The following is a 27837-nucleotide window of genomic DNA, read 5'->3' on the forward strand; positions in this document are numbered from 1 at the left end:
TGGGCTCCTGTGATGCTGACAGGACACCTCTGGGTGAAGCTGGCACTCCTGGGGTCCTGTGGCTGGTGCAGTCTCATCGACAACTTCTGCACACACACTACAAGTTTCTTCTTGTCAGCGGAAACTGTCCGGGCCAGGGATCAGTGGAAATTTCTCATTCCATCTTGGATCAGAGACGGAATGTTCTCTTGGCAGTGCTTGGCGGAGCCAGTAAAGCTAGGTGTGGTTGTGTCAGCTGGTACTTGATTGGTTGAAGGTACGTCCTGGCCTATATTAGCACAGCTGCAGCAGCAGAACTGAACTATTCCTGCGCAGAGAAGGCAGCTGTAGGCAGAGACAGTGCACTCTACGATGGCGCCAACCGGGGATCCAGGTAAACACATGTGTTTCTCAGCCTGCCCTTCATTCATCACAAGCTCACTGCCTCTCCTCCTTACCCAGGCATGTCTCCCCAGCTCTCCCCTTCATTCATCGTAGCTCGCTTTCTCTCTTACTCGCACGCACGCGTTACCCGGGTCTCCCCTTCATCTGTCACGAACACTCTGGTCCTCGTCCCCAACCAGACATGTGTTTCCAGCCTTCCTTTCATTCATCACAAACTCACAGCGGTCTCTCCTCCTCACCCAGGTATGCATCTGTAATCAGCTCCCCTTCATCCATCACCATCACAGGCTCTATCCCCAACCAGACATGTGTTTCCAGCCTTCCCTTCATTCACCACCTTCTCGCTGTCTCTCCTCCTCAGCCGTGCATGCGTCTCCTCGGTCTCCCCTTCATCCATCACAGGCTCTCTGGATCTCCTCTCCGGCCAGATATATGTTTCCAGCCTGCCGTTTTTTTTTACATAAGCAGCTTGCCTGTCTCTCCTCCTCAGTAGAGCATGCTTCTCCCCGGTCTCACCTTCATTCATCACAAGCTCGCGGTCTCTCCTCCTCAGCCATGCTTGTGACTTCCGGTCTCACCTTCATCCATCACAGACTCTCTGGGTCTCCTCCACGGCCAGGCGTGTTTCTACAGCCTTCCCTTCATTGGCCGCAAGATCGCTGTCTCTCCTAGCTCGCTGTCTCTCCTAGCTCGCTGTCTCTCCTTCTCAGCCATGCGTAAAGTTAGCCTCCCGGGTCTCCCTTTCACCCAACAAAGTATCCCGGGATCTCCTTCGCATCCATACATGTGTTTCCAGCCTTCCCTTCATTCACCACAAACTCGCTGTCTCTCCTCCTTAGCCATGCTTGTGATTCCCTGACTCCCCTTCATCCATCATAGGCTCTCTGGGTCTCCTCTACGGCCAGACATGTGTTTCCAGCCTTCCTTCATTCACCACAAGCTCGCTGTCTCTCCTCCTCAGCAGTGCATGCGTCTCCTCACAGGGTCCGTCAAAGGCTCTCTGGGTCTCCTCCCCAGCCTATCCTGGCATCTCTTCTGTACACCCTGGTTTGGTTTCCGCCTGTTCCACCCGTCACAGGGTCTGTATCTGCCCTCACCCTGCCAAAAACAACACCGGTTCTTCCTCTCCCCTCATCCCGCCCCCGCCACTCCCACCGCGGGTCTGTGTCACTGCTCATCTTCATCACTCCCATCCATCAGGGGCTGTCTATCATCGCCGATCTCTCCCATCGCAGGTACACTGTCTCTCCTGGATCCCGCCCCCACTCCCACCTATCACAAGTCTCTGGCTCTCCTCGTCTCCACCATCCCCTGATCCTGCCCCCTCCCATCCACCACAGGTAATCTTTATTTCTCTATCCTACCTACCCCCGCCTTAATCCATAACTGGCTCTCTGTGCCCCCCAATCATTGTGACCCCAAACTTCCATCCATCACAGGCTCTGTGTGCACCCCTCATTGTGACCCCCAACTTCCATCCATCACAGGCTCCCTGTGCCCCCCGCATTATGACCCCAAGATTCACCTATCAAAGGTTCTCTGCCCCCCACCCATTACCCCCACACAAGACCCATCCATCAAAGGTTCTAAGCCCCCCCACATTGTGACTCCCCAAGACTCATCCATTACAGGTTCACTGTCCCCTGAACCTGAGACCCACCCATGAGAGTTTCTCTGTTTTTCCTAATCTGATCCCACCACACTCCTCAACCAAAGGTTCTCTTTCTCTCATCCAGCCCTCACATTCCCTCCCAACACAGGCTCTCTGCCTCTCCTAACCATGTGCACTCAGTTATCCCTGGCTGTCAGTCTCTCCTCACCCTCTTTACTCAGCCATCACCGTCTGTGCCTCTCCTAACCTTCTGTACCCAATCATCACCGTCGCTCCGTCTCTCCTTCACCGTGTGCACTCACCCATCACAATCTCTGCCTCTCCTCACCACATGCACTCACCCATCACCATCGCTGCATCTCCTCACCATGTGCACTCAGTATTCCCCATCTCTGCCTCTCCTCGCCATGTGCACTCAGCCATCGCTGCCTCTCCTCACCATGTGCACTCAGCCATCACCATCGCTCCTTCTCCTCACCATGTGCACTCAGTATTCCCCATCTCTGCCTCTCCTCGCCATGTGCACTCAGCCATCGCTGCCTCTCCTCACCATGTGCACTCAGCCATCACCATCTCTGCCTCTCCTCACCATGTGCACTCAGCCATCGCTGCCTCTCCTCACCATGCTCACTCAGCCATCACCATCGCTGCCTCTCCTCACCATGCGCACACAGCCATCACCATCGCTCCTTCTCCTCACCATGTGCACTCACCCATCACCATCGCTGCCTCTCCTCACCATGTGCACTCACCCATCACCATCTCTGCCTCTCCTCACCATGTGCACTCAGCCATCACCATCGCTGCCTCTCCTCCACCTGTGCACTCACCCATCACCATCGCTGCCTCTCCTCACCATGTGCACTCAGCTATCACCATCTCTGCCTCTCCTCACCATGTGCACTCAGCCATCACCATCGCTGCCTCTTCTCACCGTGTGCACTCACCCATCACCATTGCTGCCTCTCCTCACCATGTGCACTCACCCATCACCATCGCTGCCTCTCCTCACCATGTGCACTCAGCCATCGCTGCCTCTCCTCAACATGTGCACTCACCCATCACCATTGCTGCCTCTCCTCACCATGTGCACTCAGCTATCACCATCTCTGCCTCTCCTCACCATGTGCACTCAGCCATCCCTGCCTCTCCTCACCATGTGCACTCACCCATCACCATTGCTGCCTCTCCTCACCATGTGCACTCAGCTATCACCATCTCTGCCTCTCCTCACCATGTGCACTCAGCCATCACCATCGCTGCCTCTTCTCACCGTGTGCACTCACCCATCACCATTGCTGCCTCTCCTCACCATGTGCCCTCAGCCATCACCATCTCCGCCTCTCCTCACCATGTGCACTCAGCCATCACTGTCTCTCCTCCACCTGTGCACTCAGCCATTACCATCGCTGCCTCTCCTCACCATGTGCACTTAGCCATCACTGTCTCTCCTCCACCTGTGCACTCAGCCATCACCATCGCTGCCTCTCCTCACCATGTGCACTCAGCATCACTGTCTCTCCTCCACCTGTGCACTCAGCTATCACCATCTCTGTCTCTCCTCACCATGTGCACTCAGCCATCACCACCGCTGCCTCTCCTCACCATGTACACTCAGCCATCACTGTCTCTCCTCCACCTGTGCATTCAGCCATCACCATCGCTGCCTCTCCTCACCATGTGCACTCAGCCATTACCATCTCTGCCTCTCCTCCACCTGTGCACTCAGCCATCACCTTCTCTGTCTCTCCTCACCATGTGCACTTAGCCATCACTGTCTCTCCTCCACCTGTGCACTCAGCCATCACCATCGCTGCCTCTCCTCACCATGTGCACTCAGCATCACTGTCTCTCCTCCACCTGTGCACTCAGCTATCACCATCTCTGTCTCTCCTCACCATGTGCACTCAGCCATCACCACCGCTGCCTCTCCTCACCATGTACACTCAGCCATCACTGTCTCTCCTCCACCTGTGCACTCAGCCATCACCATCACAGCCTCTCCTCACCATGTGCACTCAGCCATCACTGTCTCTCCTCCACCTGTGCACTCAGCCATCACCATCGCTGCCTCTCCTCACCATGTGCACTCAGCCATCACTTTCTCTCCTCCACCTGTGCACTCAGCCATCACCATCACTGCCTCTCCTCACCATGTGCACTCAGCCATCACCATCGCTGCCTCTCCTCACCATGTGCACTCAGCCATCACTGTCTCTCCTCCACCTGTGCACGCAGCCATCACCATCGCTGCCTCTCCTCACCATGTGCACTCAGCCCTCACCATCGCTGCCTCTCCTCACCATGTGCACTCAGCCACCACAATCTCTGCCTCTTCTCACCATGTGCACTTAGCCATCACAATCTCTGCCTCTCCTCACCATGTGCACTCAGCCATCACTGTCTCTCCTCCACCTGTGCACTCAGCCATCACCATCTCTGCCTCTCCTCACCATGTGCACTCAGCCATCACTGTCTCTCCTCCACCTGTGCACTCAGCCATCACCATCTCTGCCTCTCCTCACCATGTGCACTCAGCCATCACCATCGCTGCCTCTCCTCACCGTGTGCACTCAGCCATCACTGTCTCTCCTCCACCTGTGCACTCAGCCAACACCATCGCTGCCTCTCCTCACCATGTGCACTCAGCCACCACAATCTTTGCCTCTCCTCACCATGTGCACTCAGCCATCACAATCTCCGCCTCTCCTCGCAATGTGCACTCACCCATCCCCATCGCTGCCTCTCCTCACCATGTGCACTCAGCCATCACCATCACTGCCTCTCCTCACCATGTGCACTCAGCCACCACAATCTTTGCCTCTCCTCACCATGTGCACTCAGCCATCACAATCTCTGCCTCTCCTCGCAATGTGCACTCACCCATCACCATCGGTGCCTCTCCTCACCATGTGCACTCAGCCATCACCATCGCTGCCTCTCCTCAACATGTGCACTCAGCCATCACTGTCTCTCCTCCACCTGTGCACTCAGCCATCACCATCGCAGCCTCTCCTCACCATGTGCACTCAGCCATCACTGTCTCTCCTCCACCTGTGCACTCAGCCATCACCATCACTGCCTCTCCTCACCATGTGCACTCAGCCATCACTGTCTCTCCTCCACCTGTGCACTCAGCCATCACCATCGCTGCCTCTCCTCACCATGTGCACTCAGCCATCACCATCGCTGCCTCTCCTCACCATGTGCACTCAGCCACCACAATCTTTGCCTCTCCTCACCATGTGCACTCAGCCATCACAATCTCTGCCTCTCCTCGCAATGTGCACTCACCCATCACCATCGCTGCCTCTCCTCACCATGTGCACTCAGCCATCACCATCGCTGCCTCTCCTCACCATGTGCACTCACCCATCACCATCGCTGCCTCTCCTCACCATGTGCACTCAGCCATCACCATCTCTGCCTCTCCTCCACCTGTGCACTCACCCATCACCATCGCTGCCTCTCCTCACCATGTGCACTCAGCCACCACAATCTCTGCCTCTCCTCCACCTGTGCACTCAGCCATCACTCAGCCATCACCATCTCTGCCTCTCCTCCACCTGTGCACTCACCCATCACCATCACTGCCTCTCCTCACCATGTACACTAAGCCTCTACAATCTCTGCCTCTCCTCCGCCTGTGCACTCAGCCATCACCATCTCTGCCTCTCCTCACCATGTGCACTCAGCCACCACAATCTTTGCCTCTCCTCACCATGTGCACTCAGCCATCACAATCTCTGCCTCTCCTCACCATGTGCACTCAGCCACCACAATCTTTGCCTCTACTCACCATGTGCACTCAGCCATCACCATCACTGCCTCTCCTCACCATGTGCACTCAGCCATCACTGTCTCTCCTCCACCTGTGCACTCAGCCATCACCATCGCTGCCTCTCCTCACCATGTGCACTCAGCCATCACCATCGCTGCCTCTCCTCACCATGTGCACTCAGCCACCACAATCTTTGCCTCTCCTCACCATGTGCACTCAGCCATCACAATCTCTGCCTCTCCTCGCAATGTGCACTCACCCATCACCATCGCTGCCTCTCCTCACCATGTGCACTCAGCCATCACCATCGCTGCCTCTCCTCACCATGTGCACTCACCCATCACCATCGCTGCCTCTCCTCACCATGTGCACTCAGCCATCACCATCTCTGCCTCTCCTCCACCTGTGCACTCACCCATCACCATCGCTGCCTCTCCTCACCATGTGCACTCAGCCACCACAATCTCTGCCTCTCCTCCACCTGTGCACTCAGCCATCACTCAGCCATCACCATCTCTGCCTCTCCTCCACCTGTGCACTCACCCATCACCATCACTGCCTCTCCTCACCATGTACACTAAGCCTCTACAATCTCTGCCTCTCCTCCGCCTGTGCACTCAGCCATCACCATCTCTGCCTCTCCTCACCATGTGCACTCAGCCACCACAATCTTTGCCTCTCCTCACCATGTGCACTCAGCCATCACAATCTCTGCCTCTCCTCACCATGTGCACTCAGCCACCACAATCTCTGCCTCTCCTCGCAATGTGCACTCACCCATCACCATCGCTGCCTCTCCTCACCATGTGCACTCAGCCATCACCATCGCTGCCTCTCCTCACCATGTGCACTCAGCCGTTACAATCTCTGCCTCTCCCCCACCTGTGCACTCAGCCATCACCATCTCTGCCTCTCCTCCACCTGTGCACTCACCCATCACCATCGCTGCCTCTCCTCACCATGTGCACTCAGCCACCACAATCTCTGCCTCTCCTCCACCTGTGCACTCAGCCATCACCATCTCTGCCTCTCCTCCACCTGTGCACTCACCCATCACCATCGCTGCCTCTCCTCACCATGTGCACTCAGCCACCACAATCTCTGCCTCTCCTCCACCTGTGCACTCAGCCATCACTCAGCCATCACCATCTCTGCCTCTCCTCCACCTGTGCACTCACCCATCACCATCGCTGCCTCTCCTCACCATGTACACTAAGCCTCTACAATCTCTGCCTCTCCTCCGCCTGTGCACTCAGCCATCACCATCTCTGCCTCTCCTCCGCCTGTGCACTCAGCCATCACCATCTCTGCCTCTCCTCACCATGTGCACTCAGCCATCGCTGCATATAAAATCCAGCAGCAGGCGAGTGAGACGTGCACAGCGGTTCAGCCTGAAAGAATTGAAGGGAGTGGCTGCTTGCTCGAGGTGGCAAGGCGAGATGAGCAATAGGATTGGTCGGAATTCCAATATATAAATGTATAAAGCATTGAATAATCGATTGAGTTAAGATGCATTATGGGACATTAAGGCCCTTCTTAGCTATTTATTTATTTATTTTTATTTATGCGATCTTATTCAGCGCGGACTTTACCTGAAGGTGTCAGAGCGCTTCACAATAGGAACAAATTACAAAAGCAAACTTTAAGTTACATGAGATAAAAGTGACAACAGTGAGCAACCAAAATACAAGAGGCAGCAATCGGTACATTACAGGAGGAAAAAGTGATATGTGTGCAAGTTACAAAAGCGTACAAAGAACAAGTAGAGGTATAATACTGCAATAAATGGCAGACACTCCAGCACGCACAAGAACAATGGTTACGTAGGCAATGGTGGCACTTGGCAAGTATCTAAAGCAAACAAAATGTGAGAGTTAGCAAACAGTGTGTTACAAGAGAAAAGTGACGTGTGCAAGTTACAAAAGGATACAAGAATAATACTGAAATACATGGTAAACACTCCAACCACAAGAACACACTGGGAAGGCATTTCCATAGTCATGGAGAATAGAATTTTCAATAATGGGAGGTCTTCCTTCAGATAATAGCGAGGGCGTGAATTAAATTTGAGGTGTCTTTGGAGGAGGAGAACTTTGAGGTGAGTTTTGAAGGCCATGGAGGAGGTGGTGGTGGTCCGGAGCTGAGGCCAATGTGAGTTCCAGATTCTCACTGCGTTGCCTGAAAAGGATTGGGCCATCGATCTTTCCTTCTTGAAAGTGGGAGGTTCAAGCAGTAAATTTTCCGCATTACAAGATGGTCTAGAGCCTCCAGAAAGTTTCAGTTTATTCGCCAGGTAGCGAGGAGAGGAGGATTGCAAGGCTTTGTGGGTGATACAGGCAGTCTTGTAGATAGCTCTAGCCTCGATAGGAAGCCAGCGAAGGGTGGATAACAACGGTGTGATGTGGTCGCTTCTTTTCGATGGATTAAGGCCCAGATCTCTGTACTGGGGTAAATGTATGACATTGTTCTGCATTCTGTCCATCAACTGTGGTTTTTGCATTTGTCACCCCGAGTGGGATGGGTATGCTCTGACGTGAGTCCCATGCACTCCACACCACAGGATTCAAGCAAGCCAGGCTGAAGACGGCTGGAATGCCAGAAACCGGTCCTCGGAAGCTTGTTTCCGGTCCAGGGAAGGCATGGCTTGGCAGTCCGGGCTGGACTGTTCCCATGAGGCACAGGGTCAGACTGATTTGCATATGGCCATGTCTGAACTGGGGTGGTGTGGAGTGCAAAAAACGATGGATTTAGGCCCAGATCTCTGTACTGGGGTGAATGTATGACATTGTTCTGCATTCTGTTCATCAACTGTGGTTTTTGCATTTGTCGCTTCTTTTGGCCCCACAAATGAAACTGGCTGTTGAGTGCAGGGCAGATTTAAGGGGGAAAAGGTGGGATTTGGGGAGGCCAGTAAGAAGAGAATAGCAGTAGTCCAGTCTGGAGAGGACCAGCAATTGCACTAGGGTTTTAAGGTCATGCTCCGGGAAAAAGCAACAAATTCCCCAAAGTAGGCACAGTTGGTATCGAGCAGACTTTACAATGTAATTGATGTGGGGGATTTGATTGAGGTTTTGGTTGAGTATGACAACAAGGGATTTTGCACTGTCGACAATGATGGGTTTATTGTTAAGTAGATTCATCTGATCCATCCATGATTGAACCTCGGGGAGGAGAAAGTGAGGAGGAAAGGAGGAGGAATTCAGTTTTGGAGGGATTCAAAATCAGTTGATGAGTTGACATCCAGTTTTGAATGGAGACGAGAGTCGAGCTTAGGATGGCGAGATCGTGAGTGGAGGCGACCTTGAGGTAGATTTGAGTGTCATCTGCGTAGAGATGATAGTTGATCCGGGATTTACTAAGCAGATTTCCCAGTGGTTCTAGGTAGAGATTGAACAATGTGGGTGCAAGTATAGAGCCTTGAGGAACACCTTGACCTACCGCCAAAGGAGATGAAAGTCTGTTCGCTATTTTGATCATTTGGGATCTTTCAGAGAGGAAGGAAGCAAACCATTTAAGCACAGTGCCCTCCATGCCCATTCTCTGTTGCAGTGTGTTGAAGAGAGTGTTGTGATTGACAGTGTCAAAGGCTGCAGAAAGGTCAAAGATAATTAGAAGACAGGACCCCCCCAAATCGAGTATCTTCAGCACGTCATCAACCACTTGCAATAGGGCTGTTTCAGTGCTGCAGTTTTGGATGAAGCCGGACTGACAATTGTCAAGAAGATCATTGTCCTTGACATGACAAGAGAGTTGTTTCGCTACACATCTTTCTGTGATCTTCGCAAGGAAGGGTAGGTTAGTGATGGGGCGGAAGTTGTTGAGGTCATTCGCATCAGCAGTGGGTTTTTTAGGTCTCGCGACCTATCAATGCTCGCCAGCGCATTGAGCGGAGCGAGAATTCAAGTGCTCGAAATCCTCGTCAAACCAAGGGCTTCTTGGTGCGGTTTTCATTAAGTTCACATGAATCACATGACCAAACAAGCACGCGCATCAGCCTCCCTCCCTCCCTCCTAATTGCTTTTTTTCACGGCCGCACAGCACATCAAAGGGCTTCTCCCAGCGTGTGCTGTGCGGCTTCTCCTCCCCTAATTATTCATGGCTGGCCGCTGGCCGGCCGTACTTTCAGTTTCCCGGCCCACATTTGGCAGCTTCTTCTCTAGCTTTCCCTCTCCACCTAACTCGCCCATCTAGCTTTCTACGTACACATAGAAAATAAATACATTGGTTCACTTCTTGCTTTGAATTTCTATGAACGTGTGTACTTTGCTTGAAGAACTTCTACGTTTTTTCTCTTCATATTCACCGAGTTCTGGTACCTCTGATTCTTGATCAGATTTGAGGTGGTCTGTCTCTTTCTCACGAGGTTACCTTTAATTTGAGCGCTCCTCTAAGAATTGACACATTTACAAACACCTGGCGGGCTGATTTGGGGGTTGGAAACTTCCGATAAAGGGACTGCACGTGATTGGGGAAAAAAATCATCATTTCCTATCTCTTTCTATTCCTGTCATCCCTTGGCGTTGCCTTTTCCACTTCTTCCCACCCGTCCTTTGTGTCTTTCTTGCCTTGCTGCCCCCTCCGTCTCCTATACTTCTGTTTGCACCCCGCCACGCTCCGCCTTTCATCTCTTCTCCGTCCTGGCTGCTTTCTCTCTTCCCTGGTCTCTGGCAGTCATCCCCTGCTCCCCCCTCTGTGGCTTCACTGAAGCTGTCTGAATGTAGGTCAGCCACGCGGCCTGTGCTCCTGACCCCTCCCACCTGTAGCCAGTGGAGGGAAAAATCATTATTGCCTTTTCCACTTCTTCCCACCCGTCCTTTGTGTCTTTCTTGCCTTGCTGCCCCCTCCGACTCCTATACTTCTGTTTGCACCCCCGCCACGCTCCGCCTTTCATCTCTTCTCCGTCCTGGCTTTCTCTCTTTCCTGGTCTCTGGCAGCGGAGGGTGGAGGGAAAAATCATCATTGCCTTTTCCACTTCTTCCCACCCGTCCTTTGTGTCTTTCTTGCCTTGCTGCCCCCTCCGTCTCCTATACTTCTGTTTGCACCCCCGCCACGCTCCGCCTTTCATCTCTTCTCTGTCCTGGCTGCTTTCTCTCTTCCCTGGTCTCTGGCAGTCCTCCCCTGCTCCCCCCTCTGTGGATTCACTGAAGCTGTCTGAATGTAGGTCAGCCACGCGGCCTGTGCTCCTGACCCCTCCCACCTGTAGCCAGCAGAGGGAAAAAGCATAATTTCCTATCTTTTTCTATTCCTGTCATCCCTTGGAACGCCTTTTCCACTTCTTCCCACCCGTCCTTTGTGTCTTTCTTGCCTTGCTGCCCCCTCCGTCTCCTATACTTCTGTTTGCACCCCCGCCACGCTCCGCCTTTCATCTCCAAGTGCCCCCTGTCACTCCAATACTCACACCCTAACCCAGATCCCCCTCATCTCTAAGGTCAATTTCCTCTCACTTTTGCATAAAGTTTGATCTGGTTCCCCCAGCGACTGCTGCCCCCCCTTGGCCCTTCGGGAAGCTTTCACTTCCTGTCCTGATCCCCTCTAGCCCTCTTAAACAACTCTTTGACTACGGGGGAGGTCACTGGATCCTTCAAACGGGCCGAGGTGGTTGCCATTCTGAAAAAACCCTCGGCAGACCCGTCCATCATGAGCAACTATCGCCCTATTTCCCTCCTCCCTTTCCTCAGCAAAGTCCTGGAGTCACATGTCACTCAAACCTTCACCACTTTTGTGGAAGACTCGTGTGTCTTGGACCCCCAGCAGGCTGGGTTTAGACCTGCGCATTCCACAGAAGCAGTCATCCTTTCTGTGATGGACGAACTGCGCAGGGGGGCCGACTCCAACACCTGTCAGGCTCTGGTCCTCCTGGACCTGTCGGCCGCCTTTGTCAACCATGACACCTTGGTCGACCGTGTCAGAGATGCTGGCATCCAGGGCACCGCCCTGGACTGGGTTCGGTCTTTCCTGACCCAACGCCATCAAGCAGTCAGGCTGTCCCAGTTCTCTGCCACTCAAGTCGAGCTGACTTGTGGTGTCCCACAGGGCTCTTCTTTATCCCCCCTCCTTTTTAATTTATACCTGGCCCCGTTAATCCGTTCCCTCCGCAGATTTAATGTCTCCGCGTTCAATTACGCGGATGACATTCAACTGGTTTTCACCATCGACTCCTCTGATGAATCTATCACCACCTTTCAAAACACCCTCTGTTTCATCAGCGATTGGATGGGCTCAAACCATCTGAAGCTCAACCCCGACAAGACCGAGCTGGTTCTTGTCGGGGGACCCCCCAATCCCTTGGCAGCCCCCCTGTCCCGTCAACTCAGCCAAAAGCCTGGGAGTAGTCATAAGCAGCGACCTTTCTATGACGCCCCAGATAAGCGCCGTAGTTTCCTCAAGCCACTTCCAACTCAGGAAAATACGTAAAATCTCTCGCCTACTTACCACCGATGCCCTTATTCTGGCCCTGCTTGCGCTAGTCATGTCTAGGCTTGACTACGCAAATGCATTATACATAGGCATTCCTGCTTATCAACTCAGGAGACTCCAGCTGATCCAAAATCAGGCTGCTCGCCTGATTCACCACCAACCCAGAGATCAACATGTTCGCCCCCTCTTAAAAAGTCTCCATTGGCTTCCGGTATCTGCCCGCTGCAAATTCAAGCTTGGTTGTATCATTTCCAAATCTCTTACAGGTCACAGCCCCCTTTTCATTTCTCCCTGCTTCACCCGTATGTCCCCCTTCGAACCCTTCGGTCATCTCAAATGGCCCTGTTATCAGTCCCTAAATTCAAGAGGAAGAAACACGGTGGCCTCAGGTTTTCATTTTTAGCCCCGTCGTTTTGGAATTCCTTACCCCTTTCTCTTAGGTTGTCCTCCCCTTACTCCAGGTTCAGATCTTCCCTTAAAACGTTCCTCTTCACTGAGGCTTATAATTAGCTGTTATTTTCTGTCTCTCCTCCCTGCTCCCTCTGTATAGCGCCAAGGAACCTAAAGGTGTTAGTTGCGCTCAAAAAGTTCATTTAACATAACATAACATAACATCTCTTCTCCGTCCTGGCTGCTTTCTCTCTTCCCTGGTCTCTGGCAGTCCTCCCCTGGCAGTGATGGGCTGTCTGCAGGGAGCCCTGTTTTCGGGTTAGACTTTGTGTGCACGGGCTCAGCCTGCAAAGCAGCGCCTGCACGGATGTATTAAAGTATAGGAACTCTGCTAACCGACTCAAAGTTAGGGGAGGGGATGTGGCGTAACAACCAGAGCTGTGGCTTTGGAACTGGGCCTCAACTCAACATTCTGTGATTCTGGGCAACACTTAATCTGCCAGTGCGTACTAAAAATAAATGCGTCCTTGTGTAATGTAACTGGTGCTCATGTAAAGTGCTCCAATGCATTCGGGTCGAGTTTTCGCTATATAAAACTGCACACAGAGAAGTTCAGATACCTTGCTGGGAAGTCCTGCTGTAACCGACTCGCTAATAAATGATTGCACAGTCCAATTAAAGTTCCAGCGACTCTAGGGGGAAGTCCAAAAACGGACTTGTTTACAGTGTAACACCATTGATGAAACGTGTTTTTACTATGGCATGGAAGTATACCAGCCCTGCTGGAAATACCTTGTCTGTCTCAATCAAAGGCGTATGCAAAATGTGCAGTTTTGCTGTTTCATTTTCACAAAATGACATGTAGCATCCTAAATACATTGCCGGTATTTCAGACAATGCTTCTCTGCTAGGTTGTACCCTAAACTAAAAAGTCATGAGACGTACCAGCAGGAGGCTGGTTCGAGGAGAATCTGGTTTGCTCAAAGAGAAACAAGCACTGGCTTTGCCAATAGGTCTCTCAGTAGGAAAGTTGGAGCTATTGGTTTTGTAAATGACAAAGCCCTTTATGTTTTTAAAATAAAACAAAAATAAAAGGCATTGTTATTTGCAATTGTAATAGCTCCAACTTTCCTACTGCGAGACCTATTGGCAACGCCAGTGCTTGTTAAGCAGAGGGGTGACCTGCCCAGTTTTGAAGGAGACAGGAAGGGAGCCTTGACAGAGTGAGAGGTTGACCAGAGTGGTCCAATAGGGAAGAGAATGGGAATAGAAGTCAATGGCAATGGCACTGGGGATGGGGTCCAGAGAATGGTTGGAGGGCTTTGTTTCGAGGATGCAATTGAGGAGGGCATCTTCAGAGATGGGGTCAAAGTTCTGCCAAATGGCTAAGGATTTGCGCTCTTCTGGAGGGGTAGGATGAGCAACCTGAGCCACTAGGGATTTGTCTTTTTCGTCAAAGAATATAGCAAAATCCGCTGCTTTCTTTGTAGAATCCTCCAGCTTGGAGGTTGGGGGAGAGAAGTTAGGAATCTTGATGAGATCGAATAGTTTTTTGGGTCTATTTTTGGCTGAGTCAAGGAGGGTTCTGAAGTGCGACGCTTTCCCAAGGAAGATGCTCTTGTGGTACTTGGATCTTGCTGAACGAAGTGTGGCCAAATTATCGGTGGAGGGCGCTTGCCTCCATTGTTTCTCCAGGAATCTTAGCTGCTTCTTTTCTTCATAGAGGGATTTGTTGAACCAGGGTGCTGAGGAAGTAGGCCTAATCTTTTTGCTTTGGAGTGGAGCGACGTTATTGATTTTGACTGTAAGGACTGTGAGGTATTGGGAGGTGAGTTTGTCAACATCAAGGTTCGGGTCTAGCCTTGGAAGTGATAGCAAAGCTGATTCACAGAGGGAACAAACGTCAATATTTTTAGCATCACGGAACCAGGAGGTAGCCCTCTTAGGTTGGCCAAGAGTTATAGAGTGTGAAAGTTGAAGAGAGAATGGGATGAGGAGGTGGTCAGACTAGTCTTCATGAATAGGGGTAGTGATAGAAAGCATGTCTGCTTTAGAAATGACAAGGTACAGGATTGAGCCCTTAGAATGTGTTGATTCTGTGCAGTGTTGGATAAGATCGTTTGCAGAGAGGAATGTGGCCAGCGAGTTTGCAGAAGAGTCTTGCGGTAAGCCCCAGTGGAGATTGAAGTCACCCACGAAGGTCTGATTGTCACTTTGAGAGTATTGGTCGCTGATGAAGTCAGTGAGTTCCTCCATAAACGAACGGCTGATACAAGGCGGGCGGTAAATGACATGGAATCTGAGGGGTGAGCGGTGGTGCAATTGAAGCTCAAGAGAAAGGCATTCAAAATTGTGGAAGGAGCTGATAGGAGAGGCCTTCAGTTGAAGGGAGTTTCTAAAGATGACTGCAACGCCTCCCCCAACGCTGTCTATTCTGTCATTCTTAAGTATAGAATAGCCTGTGGGTAATAGGAGATCAAAGATAGAGTGAGAGGCATTGTTGAACCAGGTCTCTGTGAGGAAGAGCATGTCTATATTGTGAAAGGTGATGGTATCGGAGATTTCAAGTTTGTGTTTTACTGCAGATCTGCAGTTGAGGAGTAGACAGCGCAGCTCTGCCAAGACTGTTTTGGTGACGAGGGCACTTGGGCTCTGAAGGGTTATCTGGATATTGTATTTATACGGGCGTGCTCGGGAGGGTTTAGGAGAATGCTTGGTTCTGACAGAGGAGATGGTCGGAATAGAGTAGATAGTAGGGTTACTAGGAAATGCAGGTTGAAGAAGGGTGGCGTTCAAGAGCTTGTGTGAGTTAACGCAGTTTGAAGATGACAGGTTGAGCTTGGCTATAGTGGGGTGAGGGGGAGAGGTGCATCTCGTGGGATGGTGAGGGTTTTCCAAAGGAGTAGAGGTGTATGGAAAGGTGGAAATCTCAGTGCTTAAAAGTGAAATGGCAGCTACAAGCTGGGAGATGGAGGTGATCAGAGAGTCTAGCTTATTTTCCAGAGAGAGTAAGGCAGAACACTGAAGGTTGGGTGGCTCGATGGAAACAGGAGGGGGTGGAATTGTTGGTGGAAGGCAGGGAGAGGTGGGGGGACAGGAGGAGAGTTGGGGTATAGGGTTCAAAAGCGGGAAAAGGTGGAGGTTGAGAGCGGGAGTTGGTGAATCAGAGGCGACGGGAGAGTTGTCTTTGTTGGTGTTGCAAGAAGGAAAGAAATTAAGGACAAATTTAGGGGGAGATGGGTGAGGATCAAGGCAGTAGGGTAGAAGGAGAGGGGAGGACTGTGTGGAGTCATGGGAATGTAGAACGTTTGGGAGGAAAAGAGGGGAGGTGGTTGAAGAGGTCCTGTCATCTAGAAGAGGTGGCTGTGAGGGAACGGGCATCTGGCAGAGTGAGGGGGGTTGGGAGAAATGAAATGAAATGAAATGAAAATATATTTATTGAGCGCGATTGCTGCCCGTGGGCGTCCAAGCGCTGAGTTGAGGCGGAAATGATGGGGAGGAGGAATTTAGAGCACAAAGGATTCAGCAAACAGTAGTGTCTTCAGGTTTTTCCGGAATAAGAGCAGGTTTGGGTTGGACCGGAGTGAGAGGGGGAGGGCATTCCAGAGCTTGGCGGTATTCAAAGAGAACAACCTTCCGCCAGACCTGGCTCTCTTCACTCTGGGAACAACAGCGAGGAAAGCCTCCATCGACCGAAGGTTCCTGTTTGGGTGGTAGGGGATAACAAGGTTGTTGTTAATGGCTGGGCCCGTTTTCCAGAAGGCGTGATGCGCCATGCATAGTGCCTTAAATGCCACCCTCTGCCTCACTGGCAGCCAGTGGAGACACTTCAGAGCAGGTCTGGCTGACTGGGTTCGCGGGATCTGCAGCAGGGTACGTGCTGCACAGTTTTGTACAACCTGCAGTTTCCGGAGGGTCATCTCGGGTGCCCCAACATATAGGGCATTGTTTGAGTCCAAACGGGACTGGATGAGGCCTTGTACCGCCACCTTTTTGGCCTCTAAAGGCAGAAGCGGGAAGATCTTCCTCAGGATTCTGAGAAGGCCAAAGCATGTGGCGGACAACTTAGTGGCCTGGGTGGAGAAGGACAGTTTGTTGTCCAGCCACACTCCTAGGCTTTTAACGCTCTCCTTGGGGGTGGGGGGGGGCCAGTGTACGGGGCCACAAGGAGGTGAGAGGCACTGGTGAGGCTGGGCCTAGGAGCATGAGCTCCGTTTTTTCTCCGTTCAGCTTAAGGGAAGAGTTGGTCATCCACCCCTTGACGTCCTCTAAGCATTTTAGCAGATCTACCGGGGATTGCCTGTTGTTCCCAGTGGCCAGCGAAACCACTAGCTGAGTGTCGTCGGCGTACGACACGATTTTGATGCCGTACGGTTCGACGACACCCGCCAGCGGCCTCATGTACACGTTAAACAACACAGGGCTCAGGGAAGAGCCCTGCGGTACTCCGCAGCTAAGAGGTTTCCTAGAGGACACTGTCTCGCCGTCAAAGATCTGAAAGGATCTCTCAGACAGAAAGGAATCAAACCACCTTAATGCGTCACCTGAAACTCCGATGTCATAGAGACGGTCCAGCAAGGTGGTATGGCTGACCGTATCGAAGGTGGCACTTAGGTCAAGGAGGATCACTGCCACTGATCCCCCCCGATCCAGTACCCTTCGAGATTCTTCGGTGACCGCTAATAAGGCGGTTTCAGTGCCATGCTTCGGTCTGAAGCCTGTCTGGGATGTGTGTAGCAGAGAGTGGTTCTCTAGGAACTGTACCAGCTGGGCATTTATATACTTCTCTAGGACCTTGCTAGCCCAAGGGAGAAGTGAGATGGGGCGGTAGCTGGAGTGATCATCGGGGTCTAGGCTGGGTTTCTTCAACAGCGCCCGTACCATGGCTTGCTTCCAAGCTATGGGAACTGAGCATGCGGATATGGATGAATTTAGAAGTTCCAGCATTACAGGCAGGGTGGCTTTGCTTGCCTGCATCAGGACTTCTGGAGGAGCAGGATCACATGGAGAGCCCGACTTAACTTGGCGTGCCACGTTGGCTAGGGTATCAAGGTCCATAGGAGGGAAGTGCTCAAGGGAAGGCTGTTCTGGGTGAAGAGGCGATCTGGGGAGGTTGAAAAAAGGAAGTGGTTCTGCTGGGCCCGAGGGAGGGAAAGGGAAAGGGTTACCAAGGGGGAGAGGGGGCAGCATAGCAGGAGGAGCGGGGGGAAGGAGAGAGATGCAATGGGTTTGTGGAGAAATCGGGGTGAATAACGAGGGGAGGAGGGGGTAGAGGAGAGGGGGGAGGGAGGAATAAGGGTAGGGAAAGTTAACAAGGGGAGAGGGTTGGAGGATAGGTGGACTCAAAAGGGGGGTGGCAGGAAGGAATATGGGTGAGGAGAAGAGATTGGAGTACCAGGATGGTGCAGATTGGACGAGGAGCGTATTAGTTAGAGGTAAGGCTAAAGTGATGAGTGGGGGGCATACTGTGAGGGAGGAGGAATAGGAGAGGAGGGCAGAGGGGAGGGGGAGGGGAGAGGGCCTACCTGTGCTTCTCGAGGGTGCACCCTAATGGTTTGTAGGGGGGTCAGGGGAGGAGAAAGGGAGTAATGGGTGGAGCTAGATGAAGAGTCAGGGGATAACCCAGTCACAGAGGAGGGGAGTAGGGAGGGGAAGAGGTGGTCAAAGAGCGAGAGACAGGTGTCTTTGCCTTGGATCATGACAGTACCGTTGTTATAGAGTGAGGTAGTGAGGTAGCCGTTGAAACACGCAGAGGGGGACATTTTTAGTTGTTTCCAATGAGGGATAGAGGAGGAGGAGGTGACGTTAAGGGAATTAAATAAGCTGGTGGATCAAGAGGGGGTGTCGTGAGTGAAGAAGATGAAATAGTTTTTGAGCCTCCCAAAACGACCATTGTAAAATTGATCAACAAAAAGGGAATCCGGGAAACGTTCCATAGTGTTATGCTTCAATCGTTTTACTGAAGCTTTAGTCTGGCCGGGGGATAAATGATTTTGTAGCAATTAGTTCCAGCCTTAACTCGAGTGGTGGCCATGTTGGGAAAATGAGATGGAGGAGGGAGGGGGGGATATGAGAAGGCCGTCACTAGGAGAGCGGTGGTGAGGAGAAGTAAAAGGACATAGAGGGGGCACATATTCCAGACGTCGGGTGAAGATATCATAACTAATGTGCCATCAGGGAAGTAAGGTGGGTATTTGTTGGGCCCTTCATATAGGTATAAATGAAGCCAACTGGCACTAGATAATATTTACAAGGGTAATTCAGAACCACCACAAAGCAAATTTGGTCAAAGTAGAACAGATTATAAATGAACACCCAGTGACCACTGGTGATCCCTGTACTTAGCATTAGCCTGTATCAGAAGCACATTTGGCACCAACCGCATTGTACGCTCATAATCTCAACAGACTACTATTGGACCCTAATCTCCTGGGAATCACTAACATTAGGGGCAAAGAGCATAGGGTGGAACAAGATCTGACTAGCAAGGTTTAAATATGCAAGACAACCTCGTCATCATAAGACCACCTTTAGAGGTACTAAGAACAGGGAGCGTAACTCATATTAAATGAAAAACATTTCCTAGCACCACATATCCGTACACGGCCTGGTGCCCTACAAACCTTGCAGTCTCCCAGGCCAACTGGCCATCTTAGAGGGGGCACAAATGCCCTGAATCCATAATGTCAAGGCTGCTGCCAAGGCAGCGGGAGTCCTAACTCAATCAGAACTGTCCCCACTGATGAAGTGGCCTAAACGATGCAGCTGGCACTACTTGCTGCACAGCTGTTAAAGGCCTAAACGGTGCAACTGGCACTACTTGCTGCGCAGCTGTAAAAGGCCTAAACGGTGCAGCTGGCACTACTTGCTGCGCAGCTGTAAAAGGCCTAAACGGTGCAGCTGGCACTACTTGCTGCACTGCTGTAAAAGGCCTAAACAATGCAGCTGGCACTACTTGCTGCACAGCTGCTGATGGCCTAAACGGTGCAACTGGCACTACTTGCTGCGCAGCTGTAAAAGGCCTAAACGGTGCAGCTGGCACTACTTGCTGCACTGCTGTAAAAGGCCTAAACAATGCAGCTGGCACTACTTGCTGCACAGCTGCTGATGGCCTAAACGGTGCAGCTGGCACTACTTGCTGCACAGCTGTAAAAGGCCTAAACGGTGCAGCTGACACTACTTGCTGCACAGCTCTAGATGAGGCAACAGCCGCCATGGCACTCAATGTGCCCTTCAAATAGATAGGTAGAAAAGTTGCAGCTGCCCACGCTGTTGCTGCACATGATCTCTTGTCCGAAGGTAACATTTTATCAGTGGCACATGGATGATGTTAAGAGGAGAATTCCTGAATCAGATATGTGGGATACTGTCAGTTTATCTATTCCAAGATGGCCCCAAGATGCAGAGGGAGGATCCAGCCCATTTCACTCTCTATGCACAGCCGAGCATAGAGACCAGGGAGGAGGGGGCACCCCTCTTCAGTTTCTGTACGTGTGACTTAACCCCAGTCCCACCTTCTATATACAGCGCTCAATTGCCCCTCTGGGATCCATGTGCACTTTTAAGAATAACCAAAATACATAAAAATAAATGCCCTTTGCAGGCCAGACGGCTGCCTTCTTCCAGCTGCCTGGGAACCTTTGCTGTAGACCTGGAGCTGAGCAGGCGTGGAATCTCAGTTGCAACTTTTACTGGCACCGGTCGGGCGCCCACTTGAGTTAATAAGTTTCCATCGCAGCTTTATGAGCCCCTTTGACAACTCCAGGCAAGATAGCAGGACGAGGTGATGAAAACAACTTACGGAGAAGCAGATTTCAGCGGGTATCTTGTGGGAGCCCCGCCCTGAGCTTCTCGGCAGCTGGGATTTCAGGCGTGGGGGGCTGCACAGGTCCGGGGATTGACAGGTTGCAGCCCCTCAGCTGTACCCTCCATGCTGTCTACTCATTGGTCACAGCCCCCACCAATAGAAACTGTATTGGAGTATTTTAAAAGACCATATGCTGTGCTTGATTGAATCATCGTTTATCGCACTGAGGAAGGCACCATGTCAAAATGTGTTTGCATAAACAAATATTTTTTATTTACACCGAGAGTGCCCGGAATTCTTCGGAGTTATGCATAGTAGGCGGACAACCTGACATTTACTCCACCCAAACTTCTGTTACCTTTCCTCCCCGCTGTGACCGAGAACTCTCAGAATCAGGGCATGTTGTCCAAGGCGTAGCCTTTTTATTCACATCAAACCAGGTAGTTCACCACAAACCAATACAAGACTAAAGGTATCCTACTTGGATATATAAAATTATTCACAGCATAACACTTTAGTGGCATCAACATGTCAAAGGCAGTAACGAAATTAGGCACAACATTACACTCGATCTTGAACTTGGCCATACACTTGAACTTGAGCTTGGCTGTCTAGGCCTACCAAGCACCCTCTCTGCTGCGCACACTGTGCCAGCAGGCCCCAACTTCTACAGTAAACAGTTGCACTACTTGAAATCCAGGCCACCGAATAGCGCACATAGCGCACCAGCCCACTGCGGTATCTGAACACAGGGAGACTCCCCAAGATTCTGCTCAGTTCATACGTTGCAGGTTAGGACAGTAGAATCCAGGCCAACTAGCAGCAGATCAGTCCCTTCTCCTCCGCCTATCCTCTGCACACATGGATCATTGCTCCTCCTGGGGTCCATCCAGTTTCTGAACCTCCATTGTTAAGCATCCCCCTTTGTTGTTAACTGTCAGTGCTCCTCAAGGCTTTGTTCTCTTGCCAGGTGGGTGGTGGATGACATGCCCCTGCAGCTTGCCTGAGGTCCAAGGGGACAAATAGGCTAAAATCCCCGGGGCGCAACCTTAAATATCCTACCAGGTTTTTCCTACGTATCACGATGATGTCATCGGACCCCTTCTTCATCCTGCCCCCCCTTCTTGATTCTAGAGGAGGCTCAGTCCCATGGCACTACTAAGGGTGCCCCTCCCCTAGGCACAGGGCGCCTGTTCAACAGAGGCGAACTCACCTTTCGTCTGCCGGAAGCACCAGCTGTGTGTTTGGCTGCCTAGGTGAAATTGTGAAGACAATATATATGTATGTATGTATTTGTATTTATATTTAAATGTATATATATATATTTATATGCCAAAAGGCTTGCTTTCCAACTCCAACGCAACTTCTACAATATCCACAGACTTGCAAGGACAAAGACGAGAGCAGACCACAGTTTCGTGCCGGTTGATTTATTTAAAAGAAACACCACCAGCAGCCATCACGACGCATTTTGGCAGATCCCTGCCTTGATCCCATGACAAAATGTGTGTGACTCACTTGGCTTTTTAAAGTGACAGTGCATAGTAAACATAGAAGACATTCGTAACTTTTGGCTTAGTATTTCAACATGATTCCAAGTTCATTTGAATAACTGTGTAATACACAAAGTCATACCTATTTTGTTATATATATAAAATTATATAAAAAAATAACGGCATAAATGCCCTGGTATGATTTTTGGAATTTGCCCATTTTCGTGAAGCATTCTTGAGCGGTGATATAATTAATCCCCCCATTCCTAGTTACACCTTGTTCTTCTTTTAATGAAATTGTAACACTATTTATATGATCACAATGCTTCATATATATATATATATATATATCTGTTGCAGGCTGTGGAAGTAACGTAAATAAAAACGTACCTTGCCTGACCTGCTGTGGTGGTCTGAGTTCCTTCTTCGCCGGAACACGGAAGTGTTTGGTATATATATATATATATATATATATATATATATATATATATATATATATATATATATATATATATATATATATATATATATATATATATATATATATATATATATATATATATATATAGTCCCAGTGTGCTGAAAGCACTACGCGCACTCAGTAGTAGAGATGCCCAGTTTTCTCTTTATTACTCAGTCAACGTTACGCGTTTCGACACCAAAGTGTGTCTTGTTCACACGTTACCCAAACAGAACATTTTTGCATCTTTAAGTAAACACAGAGGTGAGAGAGTGACAGTGACATAGAAGACGTACACCTGGTTAAAGTTCGTCTGGTTCATATTGGCAAACAGATCCGCCATTTTAAGCTAGTTCCTACATAGGTACATGTACTGATATTTAAGCATATTTGTGTTCCTCTTCATGTTGTGACATGCGTACAACCCTAATTAAAGGTTATTACTCAGGCACTTATAAACAAGGATACAAGTTGGGGTGTATGACAAATATTCGACGCTTGTGTCAGCACATGTCATATCACATTATACATATTCTGGCAGATTTGTATTACATTTGGAGGTCTAGTGCCTTATTATATCAGTGTATGTGACATACATATTATATTTCTTTCGGACTAGTGCCCATGATGTCCATAACATTGAGTTCTATTTGTTATCAGAATGAACACTTCTCAGTTTGCACATTAATCATTCTTTGATTAGTTACGCCTCCGTCTATACATATTATTGCAAAAAGAAGGGGGGTTTACAAATTAATTCTTAAACCCAGTTAATGTTCCATACAAAACAGTGAAAAAACATGAAAAAAAAGTGAATTTCTTATCTCCATCAAGTGCAGTGATATCCTATTGCGTTGAAGAAAAGGGTAGGGAAGATGTGCAGTGCATACGAAAAAGTGGTTTCTCCCTTCCTTTTTTCCTGGAAAAGACGATAAAATATGCATTAAAAGAAAATTCTACAAGAATTATATCAGCATTCATTTCAAAAGCATTACAGTACAGTATTGATTCTTCTAAACAGGATATGATTAATCTTCATAGAGATGAGTTGCTAGTTCCTCATCAAGGTTATGGCCCCCAGGGAATCTGCTTTCTAACTCCATAATCCATTTGGATTCTTTCTTTCTGAGTGCTAGAGTGCGGTTACCCCCTCTTTTACCCAAATTTACTTGTTCCAATGCAAAATATCTTAACAAGGAGGACTTGGATTGGTGGTATTCCTGAAAATGCAGAGTTCAAACAAAGCCACTTATACGCGATGTGCCTCATATGCCATACGCGTTTCTGGATACCAATCCCTTTTTCACTGGCTGGGCAGTCGGAAGCTGGGGAGGCGAGAAGTGACACTGCACTCGCAGAGTGATTTTAAGTTCCGACAAACTGGGCGTATGCTCTCATGCACTATGGTATATTGAGTCCACTGGTTTCATAACCCATCATGGGTGCCTCATATCATGCTTCTGACTTGTTTTCTTTCTTCAGTAGGTTTGTGCCCGGTGCAAATCCTGCACAATCCTAAACTTCCCACTCGGTTTCTGCAACCCTATAATAGGCGAGTTACATGGATTGCCCATTATTTACCCCAGAATCCTTTGCTTGATCATGGACTCTATCACAGGTTTTATCCCTGCAATCGCCTCTCGGGACAAATTGTACTGGGGTGTTCTCGGAAAGTCAACATTCTGCTTAACCTGAATCTTGACAGGCTCAACTCCTTTGATCAAGCCCATGCCTTTGCCAGTGAAGTCCCACACTTTTTGTGAGACCGAGTCTCTCAAATCTAGTGGAAGCTCCTCCACTGTCACAGCAGCGTACATTTTGATACACCAATGTTGATTTGTGATCTTAAAAGCAGCATCATCATCATTGGTTTGCAGTTCCACTCCTTTAGGGGTACAATAGATGGAGCAATTGAGTTTACACAGGAGGTCCCTCCCTAGTAAACACACAGGGCTCGAGTCGCACACCACAAACTGGTGTACGTCTCGAAACGTTCCAATTTTCACAGGTATCGGTTTTGTTAAAGGGCTTGTTATTCTTTTATTTGCAACACCTACAACTTGGACACTCTGTCCCGAGAGGGGTAGGTTGAGGACTACTGCAGATCTTACAGTAGAACAGGTAGCACCTGTATCAACCAGAAAGGTGGTAGGGTGACCATCAATATCAGCTTCCACAAATGGTCCCCTCTGGTCTACCTCCAAGACTGCCCCAAGTGTGCAGTCCTCCTCCCCCCTCTGGCACCGTCATGCCAACGGGTCTAAGTAGCGATCGTCACTGTCATCAAAAAGAGGCATCTGCTGATAAGTCCAAGTCCCTGTCGGGATCTTCAGAGGCAGGGGAACCTGCACTCGTGGAGCCGAAGTACCCCCCTTGGTCAACTTTGGTCTTGCCACCGACTTTGTCGCTTCGGGCTCAGGAACTTGCACTACCTCCTCCTCCTGCTGTATCTGATTTGCAGGGTTGAAGGGGCACTTGCGTCTCCTGTGTCCAATCTGATGACACTGATGGCACTCAGTGGTCCTTTTCAGAGTTGCCAAATCCACTTTTGGCCTAGAATCGTCTGTGCTTCCCTTTGCCTTATTCTGACCATTCTGTTTCCTTAACAACCACCTCAATTTAGAAAAGAGGGTCCAAGGGCAAGTTTAATGACACAAACTAGATATGTGCCCCTACTTCAATAACCACAACAATCATTATATCTAGGAGTCAAAGAGAGAAAACTCACTGTGGAAGCCTCAACATGGACAAACAAGACGTAAAAAATGTTTTATTTGAAGGTAGAGACCCAAGTATACACCCAAGTGTGACAAAAATATTTGTGTCAGTGAGCTAAAGCTCGTGGGCATGGTTTAATTTTCCCATCAGTAGCCGCTCTGTACCGCCCTTGTTGACATCATTTAGGTTCTCCTTGCCCAGGAGACAAAGAAAAACAGCCTACTGGTGTTAATAAGGCTGCTTGAAAAAACTAGTTGATGTAATGTGATGTCCATACTAGAACTTAAAGATGGTGTTTTTATACTATATAAGTGGCGACTGAAAAAGCAGTGCAATGAAATAAAGTGTGAATAGAATAAGTGATGAATATTAAAATTGGATAACACTGAGTAGATGTAGAACTTTAATTTTTCTCTCAGTTTTCGAACTCTAAAATGTAAAGTGCAAAAACAGATTTAACATAATATCTGTGAGCAATATTGGTCAACATGTTTCAGCATTTTAACTGTATAGTACCAATGCTTTCTTCAGGACCCGATGTTAGCTACTGCTATTATAAAGTGAAGTTAAAAATGTCACCTGTCAAATCCAGGTCAAGTAAATCCACCACAGACCATTAGTTATGGTGATGGCGCTTCACCCCACCTGGCTGCAGCTCATGTATAGAGGAGCACCGCTCTGCCCGTCGGTGTCTCTGGACAGGTTTCTGTGCTGTCTGTGGAGGCCTGAAGAAAGCATTGGTACTATACCACACTTATTTCATTGCACTGCTTTTTCAGTCGCCACTTATATAGTGTACAAACACCATCTTTAAGTTCTAGTATTGACATCACATTACATCACATTACATCAACTAGTTTTTTCAAGCAGCCTTATTACCACCAATAGGCTGTTTTTCTTTGTCTCCTGGGCAAGGAGAACCCAAATGATGTCAACAAGGGCAGTACAGAGCTTTAGCTCACTGACACAAATATTTTTGTCACACTTGGGTGTATACTTGGGTCTCCACCTTCAAATACATTTTTTTTAACGTTTTGTTTGTCCATGTTGAGGCTTCCACAGTGAGTTTTCTCTCTTTGACTCCTAGATATAATGATTGTTGTGGTCATTCTGTTTCCTTCCCAGAGTACCTCCCCCTGACTGAACATGGCCTCCCTTATCAGCAGCTTGCATTTGAACCAGCATCAGTTTATCCTTGAGTTTCTTATGCTTCAAATCAATCTCATCACTACAGTATCTGGCATACCTCAATATTTCCTCCAGCGGCTTGTTCTGCCAATAAATTAAATGCTGCTGGATCATAAGACAGATATCAGGTCTCCATCCCAGGACACATTTCAACACAAACTGTCCCATATCCCTAGGATCCATCACATCCAACCCACTGTACTGTTTAAAAACTTGCAACAATGTTTCGTAATACTCATGCACTGTCTCCTTGGGCTCCTGAAGTGTTCGATCTATCTTCACCTAATCAATGTCCTGTTGCTGTACCTTAGCTTTCAAACACGTGATCACCTGCTCGTACTTTTTCATAACAAGGGGTGATGGGCCATTTGTGATAGCATCCCTCTCTTTTATTAATATTAAAGGGGTTTGTAAAGCGCCTGGTGACGCCTCCCGGCGTGTCCCCGCGCTGTGGAGATAGAGTCTTAGGAGGGTGGAGACAGAAGACAGGTAACTAAAGAGTGAATAGATAGGTTTTCGGTAATTTTCTAAAAAGATGCCTCATTTATTTCTTGTCTGATGTTCATGGGGAGGGTATTCCACTTCTTAGCTGCAAGAGTGCAGAAGGACCTGCCTCCCATTCTGGCTTTTTTTGGGAGCGATGTTTTTAGCAGACCCATTCCCTTGGATCGGAGGAATCTGTTGGGCTCATACAATAAAGCCAGATCGGACATGTAGGAGGGGGCTTTTTGGTGAATAATCCTGTGGCACCAGAGGAGTGCTTTGAATAGTATCCTCTTACTGATTGGCAGCCAGTGGAGGGTGGCCAAGGAGGGTCTGGAAGGAGCTCTACGGGGGAGTCTTAGCACTAGGCGTGCAGCTGAGTTTTGCAAGACTTGTAGTCTTCTGATGTTTTTTTTCGGAGGTGCCCAGCAGCAGCACGTTCCCATAATCAATTCTGGAGGTGATAAGTGCCTGAGTCATGGTTCGCCTGGAGTTCAGTGGGAGCAAGTCCAGGGTGCGATTAAGGGTTTTCATGACTCCAAAGCACTTACCTACTGTTTTATTGACATGGCTGTCAAAAGAGAGCTTGTTGTCTATCCAGACACCCAAGTTCTTGGCTTCCTGACTGGGAGTTGGTAAGGGTCCCAGATAGCTAGCTTGCACATGCAGGATTTGAAATTGTCGGCCTCGGAGGAGGGAGTTTGAGACAGAGAGATCAGGAGTTGAGTATTGTCGGCGTAGGAGACGAGCTCTACGCCGAACGATTGGACCACCTCTGCCAGCGGTGCCATGTACAGGTTGAACAGGGTGGGACTAGTGTCATGCTGTCCGAGAGAAAGGTCCCTCTTTGGACCTGAAAACTCCTGTTGGTAAGGAAGGCCTTCAGCCATCCCAAGGCCTCTTTGGTGACCCCCGCTCTGTTTAGACACTGTAGCAAGATGGAATGTGCTAGTGTCAAACGCGGCACTGAGGTCCAGCATGATAAGAGCCATGGTCTTGCCCTCATCAGCTCCTTCTCGTAGAGTTTTAGTCGCTCTCAAGAGAGCTGTCTCCGTGGAGAAGCTCGATCTGAAGCCCGACTGCGATGTGTGAAAGGCATTCTGG

General features: G+C 49.6%; 1 protein-coding gene across 1 annotated transcript in view; it reads left to right on the forward strand.

Moving 5' to 3' along the window:
• The first annotated feature begins 290 nt into the window (after positions 1–290).
• LOC147701234 (leucine-rich repeat-containing protein Bf66946-like) overlaps positions 291–27837 on the forward strand; it is a 230295-nt gene continuing 202748 nt past the window's right edge. Inside the window, exon 1 of the mRNA XM_086928602.1 lies at positions 291–373. Within this exon, the coding sequence (XP_086784728.1) occupies positions 352–373 (22 nt within the window). The 5' untranslated portion in view covers positions 291–351. The remainder of the gene's footprint in view (positions 374–27837) is intronic.

This window comes from Lissotriton vulgaris, chromosome 7, assembly GCF_964263255.1.
Source record: "Lissotriton vulgaris chromosome 7, aLisVul1.2, whole genome shotgun sequence".
NCBI lineage: Eukaryota > Metazoa > Chordata > Amphibia > Caudata > Salamandridae > Lissotriton > Lissotriton vulgaris.